This window comes from Pongo pygmaeus, chromosome 4 (assembly GCF_028885625.2).
Source record: "Pongo pygmaeus isolate AG05252 chromosome 4, NHGRI_mPonPyg2-v2.0_pri, whole genome shotgun sequence".
NCBI lineage: Eukaryota > Metazoa > Chordata > Mammalia > Primates > Hominidae > Pongo > Pongo pygmaeus.
This window is the reverse complement of record NC_072377.2, coordinates 178,892,979-178,919,593: the sequence shown is the minus strand read 5'-3', so window position 1 is coordinate 178,919,593 and position 26,615 is coordinate 178,892,979. Positions and strand designations below refer to the sequence as shown.

The following is a 26,615-nucleotide window of genomic DNA, read 5'->3' as shown; positions in this document are numbered from 1 at the left end:
TCCCTCCAGAACATCTTTGCCCCACCTCTTCCACCAGATTCTTTCCTCATTATCCTCATCTCCTGAACAAGATCTATCTATAGAGAGGCAGGAGTACACATGATCAGGATCAGACTAAGGGTTAGTATTCCCAAAAGAGAGAAGCTGTTCTGTGTTTACACTTCCTCATCTCAAGCACTAAATTAAGTCAAAACCTGCATATTCTTTCAGAAGCTAAGTAGACTTGAGGCATAATTTGAGGTTTAGAAGTTAATATAAAATTACACTATCTCATTCTATAGTTGCTGGATATGTTCTATTTCAGCAATGAACCACACCTTTAAAAGGGCCATCCATTTCCATCTCTAATACAAACCAGTCTTGGAGGCAATAATTCCTGGTGTCTGTTCACTTGGCTGTGTCCTCTGACTGTGAGCTTCCCAAGAGCAGGAACTATGTCTCACATGAAGTGTTTCCAGTATGCCTATCACAACAGGGTGATGGTGCACCAAGTCAGTCATGTCCTAAGCCCACAAGACTGTCCAGAAGAGCCTGAGGTGGCAGGAGCTTCCTGGCAGATGATCTCTGTTTAAAAATTATCATTTTCTATGTGTGTCATGATGTAAAACAGGTTAAGAAGCACTGTCCTATATTTCTGTATTACTCTGCCTCACATAGGTCTTGGCAGGTAGAAAGCATGCAAATGTTTGCTAAATCAATGTATGGATGTATTCCTTCATGTAATTTTTAAACATTTAAAATATTTATTCTCTGCTACTTCCTTAAGATTCGTCTTTATATTTCCCCCTTTCCCTCTAAAGAGCTGTATGTTTTCTTTTGGGGGAGGGGAGGAATTAAGTTTAGTGTTGTTTTTGACGCAACTAACAGAGTAAGCAACCTTATGAATTTCTGTAACATGCATTTTGCAATCACTGAACTACAAGAGCACTGAAAAGAAGCAATTGATAAAAAATATAACATAGACTGTTTTTGTTTGGTTTGTTTTATAAGAACTATTTCCAGTAAGTAAAGAAGCCTCCTTTTTACCTATAAGTTTTTGTTTTTGTTTTTCTACCTATAGGTTTTGTTGTTGTTGCTGTTGTTGTTGTTGTTTTGAGACGGAGTCTCGCTCTGTTGCCAGGCTGGAGTGCAGTGGCATGATCTAGGCTCACTGCAACCTCCGCCTCCCGGGTTTAAGAGATTCTCCTGCCTCAGCCTCCTGAGTAGCTGGGACTAAAGGTGCGTGCCACCAGACCCCACTAATTTTTGTATTTTTAGTATAGACGGGGTTTCACTATGTTGGCCAGGATGGCCTCGATCTGTTGACCTTGTGATCCGCCCGCCTTGGCCTCCCAAAGTGCTGGGATTACAGGTGTAAGCCACCGCACCTGGCAACCTATAGGTTTTTAAATGTGGTATTATGAATGGAATTTAGTAAACTATTCCACACCTTCCTCCCACTACCCTGCGCCATGGGCACCCCAAGCATATTGTGGGAAACATAAAGATTTTTGCTGACTTCTAACTGGTAAAGTACATTAAAACTAAAATCCTAAATTAAATTTTAAATTTTCAGTAATGTTTTATGAAATGAAAAGAAATTCTCCACCCTTTTTACACTAATTTTTAGTAATGATACTAATTTTTTCCTATAATTTGTTACAATTTAATACAGGGATGACAAGTAAATACAAATACACAAAGTTTGTTCAATTGGTACTATTAGATGCAAGGTGTTTTGAGAAGGATTCTCAGGCTCTACAGGGACTCAGAAGGAAACTGCCTCCACAGACTGCTGCAAGGTGTAAGGTCCAATGGCACAAGTACTTCATTCTTGCCAAACCTAGTCTAATATGTATTCTTCCCCACAACCCAAACTTATTAGCAAGTATACTTTACTACAAACATTTTGTTTATGATGCTCTGGTAATTCAAAGAGTTCAAAAGCCACATATTTTGTCAAGTAAACATTCTGTTCTCAGAGCAGGTTTTAAGATTGCCATTCTTGATTTACTCCCTCACTGATCTTTTCTGTCCATTTTTAACATCTAATTTTAAAAAATCCTAAAATGTGTCTGTACCATTAGGAAACAGATAAAGGGGACACAGATAAACAAACAAACCCAAAGTATAAGAAGAGTACAAACAATGCTGGTTTTCCTATGCAACAACGAAAGAGTCAAATCAAAAGAATAAAAGTGCTTTGATTTCCATATTTCATTCTTCAATTTTGCCTTTTTCAATTGTTAATTGGATCAAATATAACCACCGACCTATTTTCTAGGATCCATTTCCCAAAGATTAAACTAACTGTAAAATAGAAACCTTGTTAGGTGATGCTCTTCTTGATTGAACTTGAGCTAATGAACATTAGCATAAATGAGTGGAATGGGCATTAGACACTAGGAAGCTTCAACTCTGCCTGTCATATTATATGAGCTTGGGCACTTTCATCCTTTATACCTCTTTCCTGGTCCATAAAAGGAGTGGTTTGATTGGATCTCTGATGTCCCTGTCCTAACTCCAAAATACATTTGTATTCTAGCTTTTTGATATCCTAACATATCTTGCTCTTTCAAGATTTACAGTTTAAATTATGACAATTATGGCAGGAATCAAAAATAAGGATGAGAATTTATTAATCAAAGTCCATCACTTTTGCCCACAAAAAGGCAAGGGTCAGTGATCAATTAGTAAGAAAATGACCACTTAGAGTCTTAAAAGGACAATCACAGCTGGGCGCGGTGGCTCACACCTGTAATCCCAGCAATTTGGGAGGCCGAGGCGGGCAGATCACGAGGTCAGGAGTTTGAGACCAGCCTGCCCACAACATGGTGAAAAAATACAAAAATTAGCTGGGCATGGTGGCAGGCGCCTGTAACCCCAGCTACCTGGGAGGCTGAGGCAGGAGAATCGTTTGAACCTGGGAGGCGGAGGTTGCAGTGAGCTGAGATCGCACCATTATACTCCAGCCTGGCGACAGAGCGAGACTCCGTCTCAAAAGAGTAAAAGACAATCATGGTATTTTAATTATGCTACACGAAACATAAAATAAGCTTCTTTCAAAAAAAATACTTAAAAAATTTGCTGGGGGAAAGAAGAGTGAAGTGTGCTGGTTTCAGATAGACGATTAAAGAATCTCTTATAAAACAAAAGATACTGACAACTCAATTTGCTTTCAACCCCACTGCCAGTTTCTCTTGGCACCCTAAAGGGAGAAATTAGAAAAGCAGACCCACCCTTTATTGAGCATCTACTAAGCACCTGATATTATTCTAGGTACTTGATTAACACTGTCTTAATTAATCCTCAAATCTTCTAAGTTACATTTTATTATTCCTTTTTTTTTTTTTTTTTGAGACAGGGTCTCACTCTGTTGCCCAAGTTGGAGCGCGGTGGCACAATCACAGCTCACCACAGCATCAAACTCCTGGGCTCCAGTGATCCTCTGGCCTCAGCCTCCCAAGTAGCTGGGACTATAGGCATGAGCTACTGCACCCAGCCTATTATTCCTATTTTAATAATAAAAACTGAGACTAAAGAAAACTTACACAATTTACTACACAGATTGGTTACTGCATAGTTTAGTGGCATAGTCGGGATTCAAACCCAAGTCTTACTATAAACCAAGTGATCCTTCCTTGGGTAGGGTAATGATCATGGCAAAGAACCATACTAATTAAGACATACATTTGAATAAAGGAGGCACTCTAAGGGTTCTGAGGGTATGAATATGCTGGCTAGTGCCTGGCAAACAGTAGGCACTCAAATATTACTTATATTCTACTTATACAAATATTACCTTTTATATTTTACCTATACAAATGATATATATCAGAGGTACTAAAACCATAAGAAGAGAAAGAGAAATCTTATCTTCCTTCTCCCCACTGAGATGACAGAATGGCACACAAATTAGAGACCCATCATAAATGCATCTCTGGGTTATCTACTAACCACAGGAGTACTGGTGGTAGCAACAGTACTAATAGGATTACTACCAGCAGCTAACATTATGGGTTACATTCATAAGCTCATTTATTCTTCACAAAACCCTGATACAATTAGATATGTTCAATTATTATCCCACTTCACAGACGAAGAAACTGAAGCTTCGAGTATTTAAATAATCCCATCAATGTTAGGTAAGTGGAGGCAGAATGTGAACCCAGACCTTCTGACTCTAGAACATGTGAGCTTAGTAATCATGAAGGAAAATAAAAGATCATCAATGATTTTCAAGGCTAAGCAAAGCAAACTTTATCACAATGCTTAAGCCTCATCATATTTTGTAATCTTAATTATTATATTTAATATACTGAGTTGCATGTCAGTAACTGGTTAGTTTCAGTTTCTGTCATCTCTACTTCACAGGACAATTTCTAAAAGAAAGACCTTATGATACCACTATGAAAATCAAAGTTGATAAAAATAAGCTTCTGACAAAACAAAATGAATGTTTCGGAGAGGACCCTTGTTTTTAGTATACACCTAAATAATACTGCCTGCCAGGGCAAAATGGGAAGACCTACATCAGTATATAGCTAATGACAAGGCTTTTCATAACATTCCAGAAGCTGCCACAAGCAGCACGTGAACCTGCTGGTCTGTTCCTATCAGGAAAAACAACTAAATTGTAATTATGCCACAGACCAAAATAATCATTTGTGGCCATTTTTTTTTTTAACATCCAGATGGTTGATCTAAGCCAGCATTTCTCATACTTGAGAGTACGTCAGAATCACCTGCAGTTCTTGTTAAAGTACAGATTACTGGGTCCATCCCCACAGTCTCATTCAGCATGGGTCGGGTCCAAGAATTCCCATCTCTGACAAGTTTCCAAATGACACCAGGGATTACTCTTTGAGCACCACTGAGTTAAGCAAATCCATTCAACAGGTTAACTTCATTAGATCCTTAGGGGTGTGCTTTATAGCTTTTATCCTAGTTGGCCAGCTATGATGCAGTCCAGCTTAAATATTCTACAGGAACTACTGTAAGATTTCCTTATGAAGAGAAGGGCTTTGCTCTCAAAACCTGAAACAGCTGTCTTTCAAGTTCTAAGGTCCATACTTTTGGAAAGATTAAAATAAAGTTCAGTTTCACCAAAACAAAATTCCTTGAGAAAAAGCATCAAGAGGTGAGTGGCTCACCATTAAGAACAAACAAAATACAAATTTGGTGCTTGAATTTTCACAATAAAATATTATCTCTGGTATCCATATACCCCATATCTTAAGCATATAGCTTTTTTTTTTTTTTTTTTCATTCAGCGACATGGAATATCTGCCCTTCAGGTATTTACTACTGACATGTCTTCTCTCTCTCACAACTGGTCAAATGCCCTATAAGCCAAGATAAACAGTCTAAACAAAGGATATGCTAATTACTCATTCCTTCAGATTCAATCTATTTATCAAGTCACATCATCAGAAAATACATAGTATATACTGGTCCCTTTGGACTTGCTCTTATAGAATTATGGCTTAACGGCATGATCTCAGATTTTAATAAGCAGAAAATATTAGTAACTGCTGTTTGTTAAACATCTATGAATTTTCTTGTAAAATTTGTCAGCAATGGAAAAATTCATTGTCTGTCAATGCCCCATGATTAGAAACCTGCAAGGCAAATTTCTCTAAAAAATATTTCACTCTTGTTTAAAAGTATGCTTATTTTCACTAGAGAATGAGATCTACATCACCCATCATGTTACATTTTTGTCTTGGATGCTGGGATGTTCACAGTTAGGTTATGTGCTCACAGGCAATAACTGTACTGAGCTTAAATGTTCTCATCTAAATATAACCCATGCTACCCACCACCACCACCACTACTCTATTATTGCTTCTTTTTATACTTGAGCTAGTATGTTTTGGCATTACTAGACTGAGTTTAAAACACAAAATGTAATTAATTGAATGTAACCACATTATTAAGAACCAAAGCCAAAATTCAGCTATCCCTTGACTCATTCTATTTCTATAAAAACATACATTACTGTGATCATCACTTCTCAGACTGCTACATATCTGTACCAGGCTACAGAAGTTTCTCTTTCTGGCTTAAACTTTCCCTGGTAAAGAAGGGAAGGGAAAATATTTTGGTTTGAAAGGAAAGTGTACGCCAGTGTGTCAGCTGCCAAAATAAATAGAAATTTTGAGATGCCAGTAGAGCCCATAATTAATCAAAGGTAACTATGGGAGTTTTCATTCAAGATTTGCCAAAATGTAAATATTCCTCTTGAATTAAATAATATGTAAATTCACATATCATCAAGAGTGGACTATCCAGTCAACTTTCAAGATTCCACTTCCAAATGACCCTCATATCCCTACACAGGCAGCAAATCCCTTTTCCCTTATGTCTCCCTAGCACTCTGACATCCCACAAGATAGTGATAAGCTCTGTATGACAGAGCTTATCACTATCACCATGCGCCATGAGCTTCACTCATTTTCATATCCACAGCTTGTAGCATGCCGTAAAGCCATCGCCACCGATATAGAAAGTGGCTAACATGTTCCTCCTGGCTCTGTGTTGTGCATCTTACATGAATTACATAACATTTACATATATTAGTTCCTCACAACCATCATATGAAGTCAGTACTGTCATTTATTTTCCCCATCGTAGGCAAATGAAGCTAGGAGAAGTTAACTAATTGCCCTACAAAGTCACACAGTAAGTGGTCGAGTCTGACTTCAGAGCAGATGCTCAGGAAAAGTGGTTTAAGTGAAGTTTTGTTTGGGCCTAGAATTTTTGCTCTATTGTTACCTGCAAGGTATGAAATCCTTCAGTATATATACATGGCCTGAATGAAGACAACAAGCATCAGAGATTAAAGTTAAAGCAGTAATTATCTGAAGCAGGAGGGACCACATTTAACAGCATCTCATATTTCTTAGCAAGTTCCCTCTTCAATCAGTACTTTTTCATTATAGCTCCTGTAATGAAGGTAGAGTCTAACAGATCTTAGGTTACCACATGTTCCCTAATAGAATTATGATCTACAACTAAATGAATGAATGTCTTCAGTGTATTACCTTGGATCAACAGCTCCATTTGGTTGCCATGTTAATTGACAAATAAGATCTCTCCAGGAAGCCTCTGAGAACATTTTTTATTGCACCTTTACTAAATAAATCACATTCATTTTGAGCATTATAAATCCTTAAAATGATAAACATTTATTGTCATCACTTATTTGTATTAAAAAACCAAATGACCATTCTAGGCTTGATTAGTCAGTCAGGTCCTGAATCAATAGACCTTTTCTTCTTCTTGACAATTTGTTCATACTAATCTTGCCTAGCAGAGAGAAATAACTAAAATCTATCACAAGCTTTGATACTTGTGATACTAAGTATCAAACACACTAAGCAAGTGATCTTGATGCTGCAATATCATTGAACCTTAATTTCATCAGCAAAACGAGGATAATAGCACCTCCCTTATAAATCTGTGGTGAAAAGCCAATGAGATAAGGTATATGGGCAGCAGGAGCACAAAGCATGGCGGTTAGTGAACTCATTCAATAAACATTTCTCTGCCCCTTCTATGGTGCAACGAAAAAAAGCATGAAACTCACATTTTAAATTAGATATCGGTTGTATCTGAATAAGTCAGTGATTCTGTGCTGTTTTCTATAACCTGTTTTCATAGAGATAATCAAAATACGTTCAAACCTATGACCCCAAAACTATCATAATAATAATAGCTTATAATTCTCCCTAATAAGCTATTCAGGGCAAGAAGTCATTAGTTCAAGGAAAGCAGGTAAACAATACTAACACTCAGCCTTGAGGAATGAAGTCATTTAGACCTCAACTGGCTGTTAGAGTTCCTGTTCTCCATGTCTGCTAGGTCTGAGCAGGGTCCAGAGTCAGCAGGGAGAGGGGTCCACCCTAATGCACAACTTTTTTTTTTTTTTGAGACAGAGTTCCACTGTTGTTGTCCAGCTGGAGTGCAATGGCGCGATCTCGGCTCACTGCAACCTCTGCCTCCTGGGTTCAAGTGATTCTTCTGCCTCAGCCTCCCAAGTAGCTGGGACTACAGGCGCCCGCCACCACATCAGGCTAATTTTGTATTTTTAGTAGAGATGGGGTTTCTCCATGTTGGTCAGGCTGGTCTCAAACTCCCGACCTCAGGTGATCCACCCACCTCGGCCTCTCAAAGTGCTGGGATTACAGGCGTGAGCCACCACGCCCAGCCAATGCACAACCTTTATTCCTAAATGGAAGCTTATGTCTTGTAACCCTCAGTATCTCTTCTCTTTTGTGAGCCTTGACAGTGATCTCAAAAAGCAGCCTGTGCCCAGCCTCCACATTTCTAGACTCTCACAACACCCCCCCGACCCCCATCCACAGTTCTCCAGAATCTCCTGGGCAGAAGGCACTCCTCAACACTCAAGCACAAAGAGGAGGTCACTGGCCAGTGCACTTCAGGAGCAGAAGGATCACATTTGCCATAGTTAAGCATCCTCAGCCCATGGCCCTTCAAAAGCATCAAACATTTGTTCACTGAAAGCAAGCAAGAAATTTAAAAAGTTGATGCAGTCTAAAAGTCTGCAAGGGACCCCAAACCTCTACATTCCTCTTAAAAAACAGAAAAACAAAAAAGACAGCAACCATAAAAGCTCAGTCCTGTCCTGTTCTCTCGCTCATCTTTCCTTTCAGAGGTCTTGCCCACAAGTCCACAGAAGTGTGAACCTAGAGAAAGGAAAAGATGAAGGGAGGAAAACGGTATACTCTCCTCCCAAATTTCGAATCACTAGCTGGTATTTGGGTGCTTTAACTGGATCTCTTATTTTTCTATGTTACAGAAAGAGAAGATGAAGCCAATAGTGGTCCACCACTATTGGCAGCAGGTTGAGCAGTGAAACAGGCTGAGCAGGTACAACAGAAATGTGGGTCTTGCTTCAGTTTCTCACTACCCTTCTTTAAACAAACAACTTGAAAAAAATTTTAATGTTTTCTCTTAAAGACTCCTTCTAGAGACACATACTGAACCATTTACAGATGAAATAATATGATATGAAGCAATTGCTTCAAAATAATACAAATGGGGAGAGAGAGGGTTAAGGGTACAGATGAAACAGGATTGTCTAGGAGCTGATAATTGTTGAAGCCAGGTGACACGTACATAGGAGTTCACTAGACTATTCTGTCTACCATGGAATATATTTAAATTTTTCCATAATAAAAATTTAAGAAGACATGGGTCAGGGGGTGCTTTACCAAGAGAGAAAAAAAAATCACCAGTTGGTCACTTTCAGCAGTGTTCAAGAAAATCAGTATGTCATCTAGCCTCGGTCCCACCATTAGTGAAGTATAGTGACTTTAGGAATTGTATTTTATTTATTTAAAATTAAGTTCAGGCCAGGTGCAGTGGCTCACGCCTATAATCCCAGCACTTCCAGAGGCCAAAGCGAGCGGATCACCTGAGGTCAAGAGTTCGAGACCAGCTTGGCCATCATGGTGAACTAAAAAGTACAAAAATTAGATGAGCCTGGTGACACATGCCTATAGTCCCAGCTACTGGAGAGGCTGAGGAACGAGAATTGCTTAAACCCGGGAGGTGGTGGTTGCTGTGAACCAATATCGCGCTACTGCATTCTAGTCTGGGCGACAGAATGAGACCTTGTCTCAAAAAATAAAATTAAGTTCAAATTATCACACACCAGTTATACATGGGTTTTCAGATTTAAAGAAATTGTGCTATACTTTGAATAAAACTTTGACTTAATATTTCTGTTTGATGACTTGTTTTCTTAAAACAATAGAATCTTCTAGAAGTCAAATATTAGACATATCTCATTTTATCCTCAAAAATACCAGACAAAAGAAATGAGAAAATAAAGGACACAGAAGGTGCTGTAGTTTGCCTAGGTCACATAGCTAATGAATGGCCGAGCCATATCTGGAACCCAGATCTGACTTCCATTAACTAAGATAGTTTTCTAATGACATTTTTTCAGAGTATGTGGACACTCTTGAGTCACGTTCTTATATTGGGTTTTATCTTTTTAAGGTCTCATAGACAATAAAATGGCAGCAACTATTTTACTGACTAGTACCATGATCCTATTGACTAGATGCATTCCTCAAGAATACCTGGAAGAACTATTATTTAAATTGTTACATGGTATTTTTAAATAAATATAGATTTAAAATATATAATACTGAGGAACTAATTATAACTTAGTTTTGGTCTACTAAAAAATGATTAGAATATATCTGATAAATCTTCAGCAAATAGAAATTGCCCAACCAAAATACCCTACAATATAAAATGCGCTTGTACAGCTTAAAGCTTTGAACTTGAATAATTCCATTTGTAAACATGAATGAGCACCTATAGGTAGCTGATGGAGTTTTTCTTTGGTATGTAACGGGACCAGAATTCTGCTATCCAAGTTAAAGTTTGCCTTTTGTGGTACCATTTTGTCATAGAATGTAAATAAGCACATGTTATATATAAACATACAGGTAACTTATACGAGTGTGTATTTATAATTGATAATTACATTTTCCAAAAAAATCATAAATAATTTTCTAAAAATTTAAAATTTCCAAATATAAGCACATATTTATAAACACATTAACGACTACGTTAATAAAAATGTTTGGATATGCCATTTATACAATTTTTTGTTATAGCTAAAACTGAATCTGTTTGCCTTAATGATTAAACTTATAGATTAAAATGAAATGAAACTATTGGGCTAGTTGATAATTTGTTTATAATATTTAAGAGAAAAAAATGCATGTTCAGTCTTACTCAAAGATTAGCACAGGTCAAAAATACATTACAAACCATGTTATTGACTCATTTTTTATGACAGTCCTGTGCTTAGTCCATAACATAGTAGGTGCTACAATAAATGTGTGCTAAATACATTAAAATATTTTTTAAAAACTCTTGATTCCAGGATAAAAGCCAAACTATTCTCAATTCAAATCTATGGCACCCTTTCATATCTCTTACTGAAAAATCATAAATTCTCCATTAAAATGTAGTCTCCTTTAATGTATGCAAAAGCAATCACATGTTCTAAAGTTCTTAATAAAACAACTGTGGCCAAAATCTTTCAAAATACTGAAAGAAACAGGCTGTCAATGCTAATGAAAGTTTAAGCTTATATTTAATTAGAAAACTTCTCTTCAAGAAAATTGATAATTCTGCTAAATATTTTATCTGTCTGGGGTTGCATCTATAGCTTATTCAATAAAGCATATACAGCAAGATAAGCATGACTAAAATATTTCACAGTAACACAAGCTATATTTGTAACTAATTTCATAACTTTATTCAATATTAGAAAGCCATATTTTAAATTTAAAAAGTTAATCAACCTAATATGGCCACATACATAAGGTGCCTCACATTACCCTTCACTGTTAGGTGTTATTATATTTTAGAAAAAGTGTTTTGTATTTTTTCTAGAGACAGGGTCTGACCATGTTGCCCAGGCCTGGTCTCAAATTCCTGGGCTCAAGTGATCCGCCCACCTCAGCCTCCCAAAGTGCTAGGATCACAGGCGTGAGCCACCATGCCCGGCCAGGTATTATTTTCTTGATAAAGTATTTTCTTCTGGAATTTAAAAGATTTACTCAAGGTCACACTGCTCATTAGAGTTTAGAGACAAAATTTTTAAAGCTTTATATATGTATTTTATTTATTTTTACAACAGCTTCATATAGTAAATAATTACATTCAAATTCAGAGTCAAACTTAAGTCTGAGTCCACAGCCTATGCTTCACTCTACATTTTCGGGCTCACAAAATAGCCTTTCTCAATAATTATTCACTTTTCACCTTCAGAAATTGATTGAAAGTAGTATCAACACCTTTATCTTTCTATCTACTAAGTATTTTTTGAAAACTTAAAGGTGGAACTCATTCTGTTTCAATAAGATAAAATGCAATGAGAAAAAAATGGATGGGAATCTCTAATAAATTTGAATTTTAAAAAATATATTGCTCTAAATTCATCATGGTAAAACATACTTTTAATTTCTGCAAGGCAACTTTGAACAATTAAACATAAAATAAAATGAATTTTGTCACACAAAGTTAAAATGCTCACATTATAGGCTCTCTGCCTTAAAGAGAAACACATTATTCACATTATCTTATGTGAGATGAGACCAAAAACTGAGGTACAATACAGCACTGAAAAAATATGACAGTGAATTATTAAGCTTATTTTCCTCCTAGCAAAATAGAGAAAAAGTCATAAGGAAAATAAACTGAGACTGTCAAATTCAAACCTAGGCATATGTTAATTTAAAAACTAGGTTCCCCATTTCTTTCTTATGAACAGCAACAAGGATGACTTTCAAAAACTTAAACTCATGAGCTAAGTAGCATCTTTCTAGTTGCAACCAGCAACAACCACATTTATTAGGCTTGCAATAAACAGGTTTTTCCTGAAAGGTGTTGGAACAATGTGCTGATCATATTCCATGACTTCTCTGAAGATAGAAAAAGAAAAAGAAAAAAACTCTACCCTGGAATTAGTTTTAATTTCATCAGAAAAGCTATCTAACCTAGTTAAAAAGCCTTCTACAAAGAGGAAGATTTTTCCAATATGTCAGTTCTGCTAGATCTAGAACCATCCCACCCATAATTTACAGTTAAAAAACTGGTTTCTCCCCTTCTAAGTCAAAGAAAATGTTTCCTATGCAAAGATCCCTCTTGGAACGATACTGTATTAAGAAACAAGAAAATGTAATGAGGTTGCCTATTAGACAATTTTAATAATCCACCATGACTTTCAGAACTGAAGCACCGCAGCAGTGTTCTGTTTGCAAATATAAGATGCAGTATATAATTTTGAGGATCTAGACACTTGTTTCCCTATCAAACAAGTTTTAGGATAGTCTTTGTGACACACAGATTTTGTCTTTTTCCTTCCTACCTGACTCTTAGCTAATGAAAGCGGCAACATAATTGAGCTGTAGTTAAGAGGGTGTCAGCACATATACTAAGTAATTCTCCTTTACTTTCCTGTAAGGACAGAAGATCCAGGCACCCCTCCAAAGAAATGCTATACTCAAATATAATTATTGGCAGGTGCCCCAATATATTATCTGCTTTGGATGTCAGAATTCTAAGATATGTTTGGTAAGACAGGATTTTTTTTTTTTTTCCTTACTGTAAGGGTCAAATCATGCCTGTAGTCACATGAATATGGACCTTCATTTTGAAACTGGGACAATAAAACCAAATGTCACAGGGCTGAGAAATCCTACATAGGAAGTGAAATAATATATTTGAAAGCACCTAGCCCAGTGCCTGGTATATAATATGTGCTCAAAATTTAAAACAAAAGCATTGACCAAAATATTATCTAAGTTTAACATTTAAAGTTGATAAACAAGTATACTCAATTATTTTCCCCTTTCAATACTCCATCTACAATCAGCCTTTGATCATCATGTATCACTGTAAAATTTTTCCTCTTATCTTACATGCGTCTGGGAGGCACTCTCCCTTCCGGCCCCACCTGCACCCACTATCCCCCTGGCATATTATCATTATGTGAAGAGGCACTGTAGCATAATGATTAAGAGCCAAATCTTGTCTGTGAATAAAAATAATAATAATTTCTGCTTCATAGGATTGTCGAGTGAATTAAATGGATCAATACACATAAAACATTTAGAACACAGGAGGCATGTTAGATTTTTTTTTTTTTTTTTTTTTTGAGTCCGAGTCTCACTCTGTCCCCCAGGCTAGGGTGCAGTGGCATGATCTCAGCTCACTGCAACCTCTGCCTCCTGGGATCAAGTGATTCTCCTGCCTCAGCCTCCGGAGTAGCTGGGATTACAGGCACCCACCACCACACCCAGCTAATTTTTGTATTTTTAGTAGAGACAGGGTTTCACCGTGTTGGCCAAGCTGGTCTCGAACTCTTGACCTCAAGTGATCCGCCTACCTCAGCCTCCCAAAGTGCTGGGATTACAGGCGTGAGCTACCGCACTCGGCCGCATGTTAGCTATTATTATATGCATATTACTTTAGCTGTATCTAAAAACAGGATTTCAGTCAGGCACGGTGGCTCACACCTGCAATCTCAGCACTGCGAGTGGATTGCTTGAGCCCAGGAGTTTGAAACCAGCCTGGACAACATGGTGAAACCCTGTCTCTACAAAAAAAATACAAAAATTAGCCGGGCATAGTAGTGTGTGCCTGTAGTCCCAGCTACTGGGGAAGCTGAGGCGGGAGGATCTCTCGAGCCCAGGGAGGTCAAGGCTGCAGTGAGCTGTGATTATGCCACTGCACTCCAGCCTGAGTGACAAAGGGAGACCCTGTCTCAAAACAAACAAACAAACAAACAAAATCAGGATTTGAGTGATGCCCTCTGAATTCATGTAATGAAGCTTTAAGCTAAGCAAAAATAACTTAGAAACACCTTTTAATATACAAAAATCCTCCAAATAAAATGTCTTCCCCTATCAGTTATTGGGGGGGGAGGATTATGAATTTAAAAGGTTATCAATTTTAATTCATTATATGTACCCAAACCTGCAGTAAACAAATGTAAAAATCATTCTGGTTCATTTCAAATTAAAATAAACATTGCCTAGTATCAGTTACACTTCAGGTAAATTATTTCCTTTCAATATAACAATAACGTGCTGGCCTTTGATTGAATACCATTATTATAAGGTACTCATGTAAGCACTATCCTTAATGTCTGCGGTAAGTTTCAAGATCTCTCTATCACACCTAGGGAATTCTTTTTATTCTTTCTTTTCCCCTATGAGAAATATTGCAGAAGAAAGGAATTCTTTTTAATAGTAATTAAATTGAAGTGCTAATATCTATAAAATTTCTTTCCTAAAATTAATAGTGTTTACGTTATAAATTATTTATTTTTTTGAGATGGGGGTCTCACTATGTTGCCCAGGTTGGTCCCAAACTCCTGGGCTCATGCAATCCTTCTGCCTCAGCCTCCCAAGTAGCTGGGATTACAGGCACGTGCCTGCAAGTTACAAATTTAAATAAGACAAATTTAACCAAGTTACTTATACCAACTTAAAATGATATTTTTTCTCAAAAATAACTAATTCACAAGAATTATTGGTTTTTAAAAAGCAAAAAGAACTGTATCCATTTAAGTAAGAATCACAGTGGTCAGTTTACTTACTTCTTTAGACTTTTTCAAAACCCAATTAGGAACTTCTAGTCACAGAGATTTTTTTCAAATCATTTATTTCTCTTGTGACTTTCAAATCACCCCACTGCTAGCTCTCTCTCCTCATACATGTGTGCGTGCGCTCTCTCTCTCTCACACACACACACACACACACATACACACACAGAGCTACAAATGGTGGGGATGGGGAGCAGAATTAACAATTTACTTTTGAATCTTACCATATTTGAAAGTCAGGTACACTGACCCATCTTTTTCCCATAATCAATATAAAAGACAGCAGTTCTAAGGGAAGAGTTAGTTTCTAACAATATATTTTAGTATCAATCTTAGTCTAACTATTATTTCATAAATCAACTTAATCTCCAAAGAAACTGTTCAAAAAGATTTCACACATAACACACACTCTATTAGCCCAACAGGAAAAAATATCGATGTGCATATATGTATATTTTATTCATTGTCTGAACTTTTCATTTTTCCTAAAGCAATCTTAACAAAAGTCAGTAAGCTGAGAATGGGAACCAAACCGTGAGGCCACATAAATTCATTGTGTCAGCATATAGCAGCAAAATAAGAAAAAAAGTGTATTTAGTTCTGAGCCAAATCTTAATCCAGTTAAAATGTACTGAATGTTAACTTACATTTTTTTAAATTAGCAATATAAGAATAATTCATAAAACTTATCTTTGCATTAAATTTTCTTTAAATTTATGTTCAAAGGAATATCAAAGGCAACTTTTTAAAAATAGACTTCATGGGATTGTCAATGTCTTAAACAGCCTTTTTACTTGACCACTAAAGCACAGTAATTGATCTTTGGTTTTAACAACCGAAACCCTTTAAAGCAAATGCCAACAGCTTTTTGATAGGCAAAAAAAAAAGAAAAAAAAAATCATCTTTAGAAGTCGAAAACTAAATATACCCACAAATTTTAAGATGCACTGCACCTGAATCCTTACGGAAGTAATGACATAGGGTTCTCTTAGCAAACTTCCCCTCCCTCTCAGTCAATTACTAATTAAAACAGAATTCTGCTAGGGCTAACATCGTATTTGGGAACAGTGTAATGATTCTATAATCTGTTTTAGCCTTTGCAGAAATATTTCTAAAGTAACCCTCTAGCTGTAGCACATGTGTATGTGCACACATGTATGTATACATATTTTCAATCCTTGGGTTTTTTTTTTTAACTTAGAATTTGTACTCTGACCAGCTGTGTACCCTTGGCTAATTTATTATATATTTCTCATATTCAATTTCTGCATGTGTAAAATGGGGATAATAACAGAACTCACCTTGTGAGGTTGTTGGGAAAACTAGATTCAATGCTAGATTCTTACCCCTTATAAATTTCCTAAACACATATAATCATACCCTCAAAGTATACACATTTAGTGGAGCATCTGACATTCAACCACCTATGAAATTCCGTTTATCTAGTTCATATCAACCTAACTTGCTGCTCATTAATTCAAAAACATCAATGACTCTTGCCAGAATAAAGATATTCTGGTAGCAAGAAAGACAAATGATCTTTGCCTGGATCTATTTTTAGGAATGGTTTAATTATCTACACCTCCAATGTTAACATTGGAAAATAAACAAATAGGTGAAAGGCATAAAGAGTCACTCTGAGATGAACAGTTTCATAGTGTTCAAAAATAAAGGGGGATGAAGAAAACATTTAGATCATTTCTCTCACTAGATAGTCGTTACTGATGAAAGGTAGGCCAAAATTTGCAGAGGTTTAAGAGGAATTGCCAAGTCCATCAATTCAGGCTGTTCAGACCTACAAGGTTCAGAGTTTCCAGGTTTAAAATGCAACCAACCAGTGAGAAAACTGTAATTCAATAGCTGGTTTTCAGTGAATCACTACCTTATAGTGTCAAAAGAAATTTGTTTAGTTATATAGTTACTTCAGAAAACACTCATTAGTTTCTGCAATGAAATATATTTATATCTATATATTATTTATTCTCATCTAAATAAGTAGGGAAAAAACTGACCCTGATTCTCATGTCAGGCAAGAAAGGTATTATAGTTAATAATTACTACATCACCAGCTACCAGGTATTCATAATTATCTATGACAAGATTAAGGCTACAATTTAGAAAACTGCCAAAGAAACAGCTAAATATTTTGTTCCAATTACACTCCTGCTAAAATAAAGTCTGGTTATTGATTCATTTTCTATCTAAGAAAAGCTCTGATGTGAATACAGGCACTTCAAACTCTAGTTACATAGATATTACACCATGCTATTTCCTTATTCATCCTAATCTATTAATGGAACATAATCTTACCGGAAAAGGAAAAATGTTGTCAGCCCTGTTCAAGCTATCTTCCATCCAGGATTTAGGTGCAAAGGCAGAGCTGGGGCGGGCATACTTCTGGAGCTGAATATGATTGCTTGCGAAATTTTTCTTCAAAGGTGAGATGGAGTTCAGGGGCGTTATTCCACCATTCAGCCCTCTGCGGTGATCTCGGCCTTGGGAACCTCCCCAGCCACCATATCCACCACCGCCCGGGCTCCAGGAAGAGGAGGGTGTTGGTGACGGACTCTGGTAGCTGCTCCACGGAGAGGGGGGTTTGTTAAGATTATTCGCCAAATGAGGCAGCTGGTTAAAAGCAGCATTTCTATGTGTGAAGGGTGGGGGATGGGGACTGGCAGGAGACCTCCTTTGCTGCTGATGCTGGCTGTGATGATGCTGGAAATGAGGGTGATGTGGGTGGTGCTGTGAGAGAGGCCCGATCTGAGGAGAGAAGCTGCCTCCAAAGCCAGGGCTGACATGATGGGGAAAATTTTGAAACAACAGAGCACCGTTATTAGCCGAAGCAGCAGGGACCCCTCCCTGGTGAAAGAAACTTGCATCTTCATTGATTATTGTAGAGGAGGAAGGCGCTATCGCTGCTGACCAGTTACTGAAACCAGTAAGAGACGATGCACTAGATGTCAAGGGTTGGGTTGAAGTACCTAGCCCAGTGGCTTCTTGATAATCAAACCCTGTCAATACTGGAGATTCGATTCTTATTTTCTCCTTCCCATTGCCATTTTCCGAAGAATTGTCCCCTTGATTTTCTTCTGATTTTGCCTTCTCTGTTTCAGGCAGTATTCCTGCTTCCTGACCTGGACTTGGGGAAAGCTGCTGCTTTTCTAAGGGGTCTTGCTGTTCCTGTTGCTGACTTTTTGCTTTTTCTGACCCCAAGATCTCATCCTGAATGTTATGGGTAGCTGGAGCAGGAAAAAGCCAAGCTGACCCAGCACTGCTGCCATTGGCAGCTGTGTTATTATTTATAAAAGCAGCAGGGCTGGGGGTGGCATTTTGGTGATGGTGTGGAGGCTGCAGATGGGGATGGAATCTGACTGGAAAAGCAGATTTATTCCCAGTATTGCTTTGCACTAGCACTCCAAACCCGTAATCCCCCATTTATTATTTTTAGGAGCAGAATCTCACAATAAAAAATGACAACCTGCTGTCTCACGCCTTTTTTTCCTCTACCCCAAATTTAAGTTGTTTGCTTGCTTGCTTGAAATGTCTTATTTTTAGCTAGCTCAAAGATCGCAGCTTATCACCTTAAATTGTTCTGATTTGGAATTCTGGTCTCTGAAAGAAAAAAACAACTCTTAAAAAAATCTCTTAAAACATTGACATGGATCCAATTGGGCTTATTTTTAGGAGGGAATAAAAATGAAGAGGGTAAAAATCAAGTCTTTGGTTAGTAAAATAGGCGCTTTCTTTTTCCAAAGGAAAATGTACATGAATGACAAAAACAGAGCTTCTCAAGCATCTATGGATGTAGAAGAATAAGCCTTGCGCGGAGTAAAAATATAGATATATATAATTTAACAATCACATATGGTTTTCCTCAGCAGTTTAGATTCACTCACATAAAAATTAGAATAGGGCTAAGAGGGGAATACGTTCTTTTCTTGGCAGCTTGGTTAAAAAAAATCAGGAATAATTTAAGAACATTATATATTATATATTTATATATATAGATTATATTAGGTTATCTGGGGTGGGAAGTGAATTCCTGGTTTCGGGAGAGGAAATCAGCATTGACTAATGGAAAGATGATTGCAGGGAGGTTTCTGCTGTTCCTGGTCCTGTTTTCTGCTCTTTCGCAGGGTGCAGTTTTGGCCTCTGGGGCTGTTCCTGAGGCTCCGGGTGCAGATCTTGCTGCGGTCGCTGTTCCTGGGCTCCCCGCGGCTTCCTCTCCCCCATGAAAGGGGTTGGAAACACCCGTTTCTCCCTCTTGGAGGGGTCGCGATCAGGAGGGATTAGCGAGACTCGACGAGGGTGAGCGGGCGGCCCGGGGGTGCGGGGACCGAGGGGGCGACCTGGAAGGTCCTGCGGTTTCTGCCTCTTCCCCTCTCTGCGGCTCCGGGGTTTTTTCCCTCATGGGACCCAGGGGCGGTTTGTTCAGTTCTCTCAGTTCGATTCTCCGCAGAGAGGGAAAAAAGAGGAAAAAAAGGAAAAACCCACTACCGTAGTTATTTTAAAGGAGAAGGGCCTCCCCCCTCGGCTTTCTCTCTCTTTTCCCCCAGAATTTTTTTTTAAACTATAATTTAGAAGGCTTTTGTTTCTCCTCACGGTTGCTGGGCCGTCGCCGCCGTGGCCGCTTTACCCTGGTCCCGCAGTCCCCGCTGTCGTTGTTGAGGACTCCTCCTGATTCTTCTTTTTCTTTCCTTCTTCCTCCTCTTCCTCCTCTGCTGTCGCCGCTGCTGCCGCCGCCGCCGCCGCCACCGCCTCCCGGTGCCCGGGTCCCGCAGCCGCGGCTGAGTCCTTCTCCTCAGGACCGAGCCGAGTGAAATGACAACCAGCTGGAAAGACCCAGAGACACTTCCGGTTCGAAGAGGGAGGGGTGGGGGTAGCACTCATGCCCCACCTACCTGCCGGAAGACCAATCATCTGTTAGAACTCAGACGAAACCACGCCCCCTCGCTTCAGAGCTACTCCCAGGAAGGTCGAAAAGTTACCTCCAGAGACGCCTCTTCCGTCTGCGCCTCGCCTAGTGAGGCCGGGCGCCTGGAACCCGCTTCCCCCACCCAGAGTGAGCGCAGCAGGTCGCCATCTTTTGTGTGGGCAAGGGACTCCTTTGATATTTCTCTTCCCTAACCGGGCTTTGCAGGAGGAGCAATAGGGACGTGTCAAGGAGAACGGATTCCTCGCTCACGAAGGCATACGGTCAAGGTGCTGGAGATCGAAGTGGCGGCCCGTGAAACCGCGGATGAATGAGAAGAGTGCCCACAGTAAAGATGGTGCTCCAAGCATCACGTGCTCTGGCCCGAGCTCCGCCCCAGAGGGATCTGGAAGGGGAGGCGGGTCTTCCCAGCAGCTGTGCGGTGCATAGAAGTGCGTTTGCCCTGGCCCAGAATGTAGACCTCACGAGGGACTCTCCCTTAACCTTCCGTTAACTCACCGGCACCTCCCACTCTCCCATTCTGCTAGGCTCGCATCTGGTGCAGTCTCCCAGGCACAGAGATGCAGCTGAGGCGTCTGTGGCTAAGCCCCCGTATCATCCCGATCTAGTACAACTTGCACGCAATACCAGAGGGAAAATTCCAAAACTAAAATTTTATCTTGACCCTCACATGCTCCGATTTCTTCTATGGTTGCCCATTATTTCGAAGATAAAGGCCAAACTTGTTAGTCTGGTATTCAAGCCTTTCTACCTAATGGGTGGTATATCTTAGTGCCTCATCCCCCTCCAAACACACTCTCAATGTCTTTTCCACTTACATGTCCTTTCCACTCTTCTCCTTTGGTAAATTCCTATTTATTTTTAGGAATCAGTTCAAAAGCCACCAACAGTATCTTCTGAATTCTCTCTTATAAGGGTCCATGGCCCTGTGTACATCTCGTGCTTGTTTCTCACGCTATATTGTGATGGTTTATGTCTTCCAGACCTGTGCTGGACAGTGGGGCTCTTTCAGGAGCAGACATTGTAGATAGGAGACATCAGTGGATGAATCCTGAAAACGTGAATGAACAAACCAGCAACAATGAAGTCTTCCCTGAGTGACAGCCCCCCAACCCACGGCCACCCCTTCCACCCATCACCCACCCCCCACCCCTCTCTCCTGTTTCCAAGTCTGAATGAATTATTTCCTTCCTTTTGCCATTTGGTTTGGAGCTCACGTATCAGACTTTTCATTATTTGTTTGCAACTCAAGGGCTTTAATGTCTTGTTTATCTTTGTACATTCCCAATGCTATGACCACCCTCAGGGCTGAGGATAATGCTTTGCTCTCAGCACAGCTTTAAAGATGTTAAATAAGTGAGTATTTTCCTTTAGCAGGAAAAAAATGAACAAAGAAATCAAGGTAGAGCCAGAAGTAAGTGGCAAAACTAGAGGGAAAAAAGATACCAAGATTAATGAAGAATAGTGTGAACAAAGGTGGCTTCCATTTCATTTCCATAGCCTTCCTCTAATGGTCTCAACTTCTGCCTCTGTCAGTCCTCCATCACTTCCGTGTAGAACACCTGAGGGCCTTCAATCGGTGATTTTATTCTCTTTCATTGTGCCATGAGCATGAGTCTTGTCTCTGTAACTCTACTATGGATTCTTTGAGCATAGAGATTGGGTCTTACCTGCTGTTTATTCCCTGCAACTGGCCATGCCTGGAAACTTAGCTGGTTCCGTCGGGTGTCTTTTCGGCCAGAATGGTTTCCTTGACTGGCCCTCTCTCTAATGTCTTGTAGATTCCTCTCTTTTAATTACTGCTGGTTGTCAGTGGGTTAGTTTCTGAAGGGCAGAGGTTGTGTCTGATTTATGTCCCCAGTGGCCAGAAGAGGGTCTGGCACAGAGCAGACTCAAAACGCATTTATTGAATGAACAAATGAATGTTCCATGCCCAGAAGATGGTTTAGGGTCCCTCAGAGCTACTAATTATCAGTGGCTAAAATGGCAGCCATGACTTGGAAAAAAGAGCACCTTTGGAACCAAACAGCCCTGAATTTGAATCCCAGCTCTGCTGCTTCCTAGCTGTGCAGAACTGGGCATCACCTCTATAAGCCCTTGGTTCCTCCTAGATAAAATGTGAATATTTCCTCTCTTGCTAAGTTTGTAAATTACATGGGATACATGTGAAGTGCTGGACTCCTAAAAAGTTTTATTAGTCCATTTTCACACTGCTATAAAGAAATGCCCAAGACTGGGTAATTTATGAAGGAAAGAGGTTTAATTGACTCACAGTTCCACGTGACTGGGGAAGCCTCAGGAAACTTAGAATCATGCCGGAAGGCGAAGGGGAAGCAAGCACTTTCTTCACAAGGCGGCAGGAGAGACCAGAGTGAAAGAACTGTCAAACACTTATAAAACCATCAGATCTCATGAGAACTCACTATCAGGAGAACAGCATGGGGAAACTGCCCCCTTGATCCAATCACCTCCCTCTGTCTACACATAGGGATTACAATTTGAGATAAGATTTGGGTGGGGACACAGAGCCAAACCATATCAGAGGTGATCAAAAATGTCACTTCCTTTGTAACACATTAAATGCAGGGAATTCCATCAGAAGTGTCTTTTGCCTAGAAGCAGCTGCGTGCACAAGGGAATCCAGAAACTTGTTTTGGTTGATAAAAGGTGGAGACGCCCAGGGCCACAGCCAGGTGCTGCCAAGTCAGGCTAATCTTTTAAGGCTAAGTCAGGTGTGGGCAGTAGATTGGGATGGTTTGGGGCTAGGATGATCACTAAGACATCAGACTCTTGCTTAGGGACTGGAAGTATGGAATAAGGAAGGGGGAAATCTATTATTTTCTTTTTTTTTTTTTTTTTTTGCATCAGTTGCCGACTCAGGAACCCAGGATACCCAGAGCCCAGGGCTGCGCTCCTTGAAAACATTCTGGCCTCAGAAACGTCCCATGGTAACCATGACAACAATTCAGCAGCTCCATTTAGGATCTCCAAAAGGATCTACAGATGTAGGTGAGTGCTGGCTTGAGCACTCTGCTGGCAGAAGAGAGCCTTTTTCATGAAGTGTGCTCACCAGAAAGTTTTTGGGTTGCAGGGAAAGCAAGTTCTGCCCAAACATTAAGGTGCTACTAGTTAAAAAAAAAAAAAAAAAAAAAAATTAAAAAGCTCCATCCCTGTCTAGTACAATGAGGGCTAACACACCTTCAGAGAAGTTGTAAGCTGGGGAATGCCTGTAACCTGCTAGCTACTGCCCAGCCCCCTCTGGGGTTTGAGGTCAACCACACCCAGAACCTAGAGACTTCCAGGAAGCAGGGCATTAATATCTCCGTCACCAGCCTCTTTTAAAGCTCGGCAAGCAGTAGAAATCTCACCCCATAATCACACAAGGTGAACTCTGCCCCAATCCAGCTCTAATGCCTCCCACCACTTTCCCTGAAGCATACATTGTCAGCCTTCTCCCAATAGCCCACACCCCAGCTCCCCAGAGGCCTGTCTAATGACCAACAATCAGGACCACTACCCAAGGCTTCCCTGGTTGTGCACTGTGCAACTTCATAAGGCACCACAGACTAGTATGTGAATGCATCCAATGGAGTTGTACCAGGAAGCGGCCCTGTTTCAGTTCTTTTTTCTAAGACACAGGGGCACATTATACAAATACGACACACATACAAAAAAAGCTCATTACATGAGCCATGCTTATTGCCTGCAGAAATATTTAAAGCACTTGATCCTTTTAGAGTTAGCTGCCCAGGAACTTTCTGTAATTGAATTGAAGGACACTGTGTCCTTTGTATTGGTTTTGGTTAGTGAGCTGTAGTGAGAAGACAAGTCTGGACAAGTATATGGTCCAGGCCTCCAAGAGATTAATACCTAGCAGTTACTTTGCCTGGCAACGTTAATAAGCATTCTAATGTAGTGGTGGAATATATGTTTTAATGAAACTAAAAAAAAAATAATAATATTCAAAGGCAGGGCCTGTGAAGGTAGGGGAGAAAGAAAGGTGAAATTACTTTTGGAATATCCTCTTCTCCAAGAGTACCTGGAAGCTCACTACCATAAGGCAAGCTTGATAGAAACAAAACCAAGTCATGAAAGCAGGTTTCATTAAACCCCACTTCTGATCTTCACTCTCTTTCAGTGTTGGAAAGAATGCATATTTACTCAGAAAAAATCAATTTTTTTTTTTTTTTAACTAATGCTGGGTCATGTTTTCTTCTTTTATTGGTTGTTTTGCAACCTGTTCAAGCCCTCTGCATTTTAAACATGATTTTCTTCCTGCCTTCCCATTTGAGGTATTATCATTAACATAGAGTGGATAGTTAACAAGCCATTTTGATAGTGAGTGGTGAAGCCAATCCCTCCAGTGCATTGTTATTGAATAAATGGTTTATTCTTTATCCTGGAAAGGTCCAGGACACAGATATGCTTCACTTGAAATTGTCGTATCCTGGCAAAGATTTAGGTGAGCTAGAACAGGGAATTGACCTTCCAAATTGTGACATGCATCACTTTGGGATGAGTTGAATTCTTTTGTGGCTCCAGTCACCTATGTGGCCAGGCTGCTGACCTAGATTACCTTTTGCTGTTTTGATTGGACACACTTCACTTCATCTATCAAAACTGGCCATGCGGCTGAACAGCTGCCCTGTAACACTTTGTGGCTAGGCTGGAGGATTTTCACCTGCAACGCTGGGAAAAAAGTAACTTTTCAGAGGTTGCAGGGAAGCTGCAGGGTCCAGAGGTCGGAGAGCCGGGAGTCAGGGATCAAAATTCTAGCCCCAACATAGCCATAAGCTCACAGGCACTGGTTCAGTTTGTCTGATGATTTCCTTATGGGCAGAATTTGAACTACAAAGAGTTTCAATTCCAAACCCTTAAGCAAAAAAAGTGCAAAGAAAGTCATCAATATGTGTAAAAACAAAAAACAAAATAATCTTTTTAATACCCAAATTTCTTACTCCCTTGTTCTTGGAGTATATATATATTACTATAAAACAATAATATGCGTTAATTCCTAGGCACCCAACCCCAAACTTCAGAGTTCATCAGTTCCCAAGGGAGGTCATCAAATGCAGATTCCTAGGCCCTGCCCCCAAATATTCTGATTCGGCTTTCTCATAGAATTTTTTAATAAAAGTATAAGGTACAAGGGATTTTCTAGTAATAATGTAGGAGCAGAGAAAGTAAAAAAAAAAAAATGGCTAGAATAAAATAGTTCCTTTCTCACATAAAAGAAGTTTAGAAGAGTTAACATAGAGCTAGTGGGTGGTTTCAATGAGTCATCAGAAACCCAGCTTCCTTCTGACTCTCCTCCAAGTGTGATTTCTCCCTCATGATACAAGATGGCTGATCAAGCTCCAGCCATCATGTCTGCATTCCAGACCAAAGGACAGAGGAAAAGATGAAAAGGACAGAACTCTTCTCTTTGAGGAAACTTTTCAGACGACACACACATTACTTCCATTCTCTGCACATTGGTCATAACTTAGTCACATACTTGGTAGCCAAAGAGATTGTGAAGTGTGGTCTTTATTCTGGACTCCCAAGTACTTAGTTAGAAATTGGGGTTCTATTACTAAAGAAGAAGGGGGAGATGGTAATTTAGGGGTGAAGTACTGAGACCGAGTGAGGTTTGGTGACTTACTGGAGATCTTACAGCCCAGTCAATCCTTCATTTTGCGACTGAGGAAACTGAGGCCCAAGGAAAGGCCTTGTCTAAAATAATCCAAATTTTTTTGTCCAGGTATCTTGACTCAGAATGCTGTCTCCTGCCCAGTGGTCCTTGAATTTTATCATGCATCAGAATCACCTAGAGAACTAGTTAAACCAGACTAGAATTTCTCATTCAATAAGTAGGGGTGGCGCCAAGAATTTGCATTTCTAGCAATTTGCCAGGCTATGCTGATGGTTTGGTGAACACACTTTGAGAACCGGTGGTCTACAGCACCATCTGGGTTTAATGAGAGGTTGTCAATTCAATGTGGCCAACTGCACCCATCACCCTCCCTCTAGCCCTAGTCCTCCTCCCATTTTCTCTAGCTCATTTAATGGTGCCATGTTTCATTCTTTCGGTTACCTAAGCCAAACTTTGGAATCATCCCAAACTCCTCCCTCTCCCTCTCCATCCTTTTATTCTCGGTCCCTAAGTTTTCCTCCTTTTCTCTCTTTAGCATCTCCTTTTCTCCCTATCTCCTGCTTTGGTTCAAGTCTGATCATTTCTCATCTGAAATTTGTTTGTTTTTTTTTTTTCAAAAGTCATTTTCAGGCTTAATGCCTGGCCTTGTCCACTAAATCTTTGTAAATGGGGAGTCTAATCACATTACTCCATTGCTTAAACACTTTGAGTGGCTCCCTGATGTACTCAACTGTATTTTTCAAACTTCGGTGTTTTTCGTTACAGCGTTGCAGTTTTTGCCATGTAGGTGTAGCTCCTGCACTATCACATATTTAATATTTTTCAGTAAGTTGACTTACTTTAAAAAAAATTTAAATAAGTATACATTCAAGGAAACTTGATTCACCAACCAAAATGAAAAA

General features: G+C 39.5%; 1 protein-coding gene across 4 annotated transcripts in view; it reads right to left on the bottom strand.

Moving 5' to 3' along the window:
• CPEB4 (cytoplasmic polyadenylation element binding protein 4) overlaps nucleotides 1-19,984 on the bottom strand; it is a 72,157-nt gene extending 52,173 nt beyond the window's left edge. For all 4 annotated transcript variants that reach the window (XM_054487862.2, XM_054487863.2, XM_054487864.2 and 1 more), the window contains exon 1: nucleotides 17,456-19,984. In XM_054487862.2, the coding sequence (XP_054343837.1) occupies nucleotides 17,456-18,580 (1,125 nt within the window). In that variant the 5' untranslated portion in view covers nucleotides 18,581-19,984. The remainder of the gene's footprint in view (nucleotides 1-17,455) is intronic.
• Nucleotides 19,985-26,615: the final 6,631 nt, after the last annotated feature.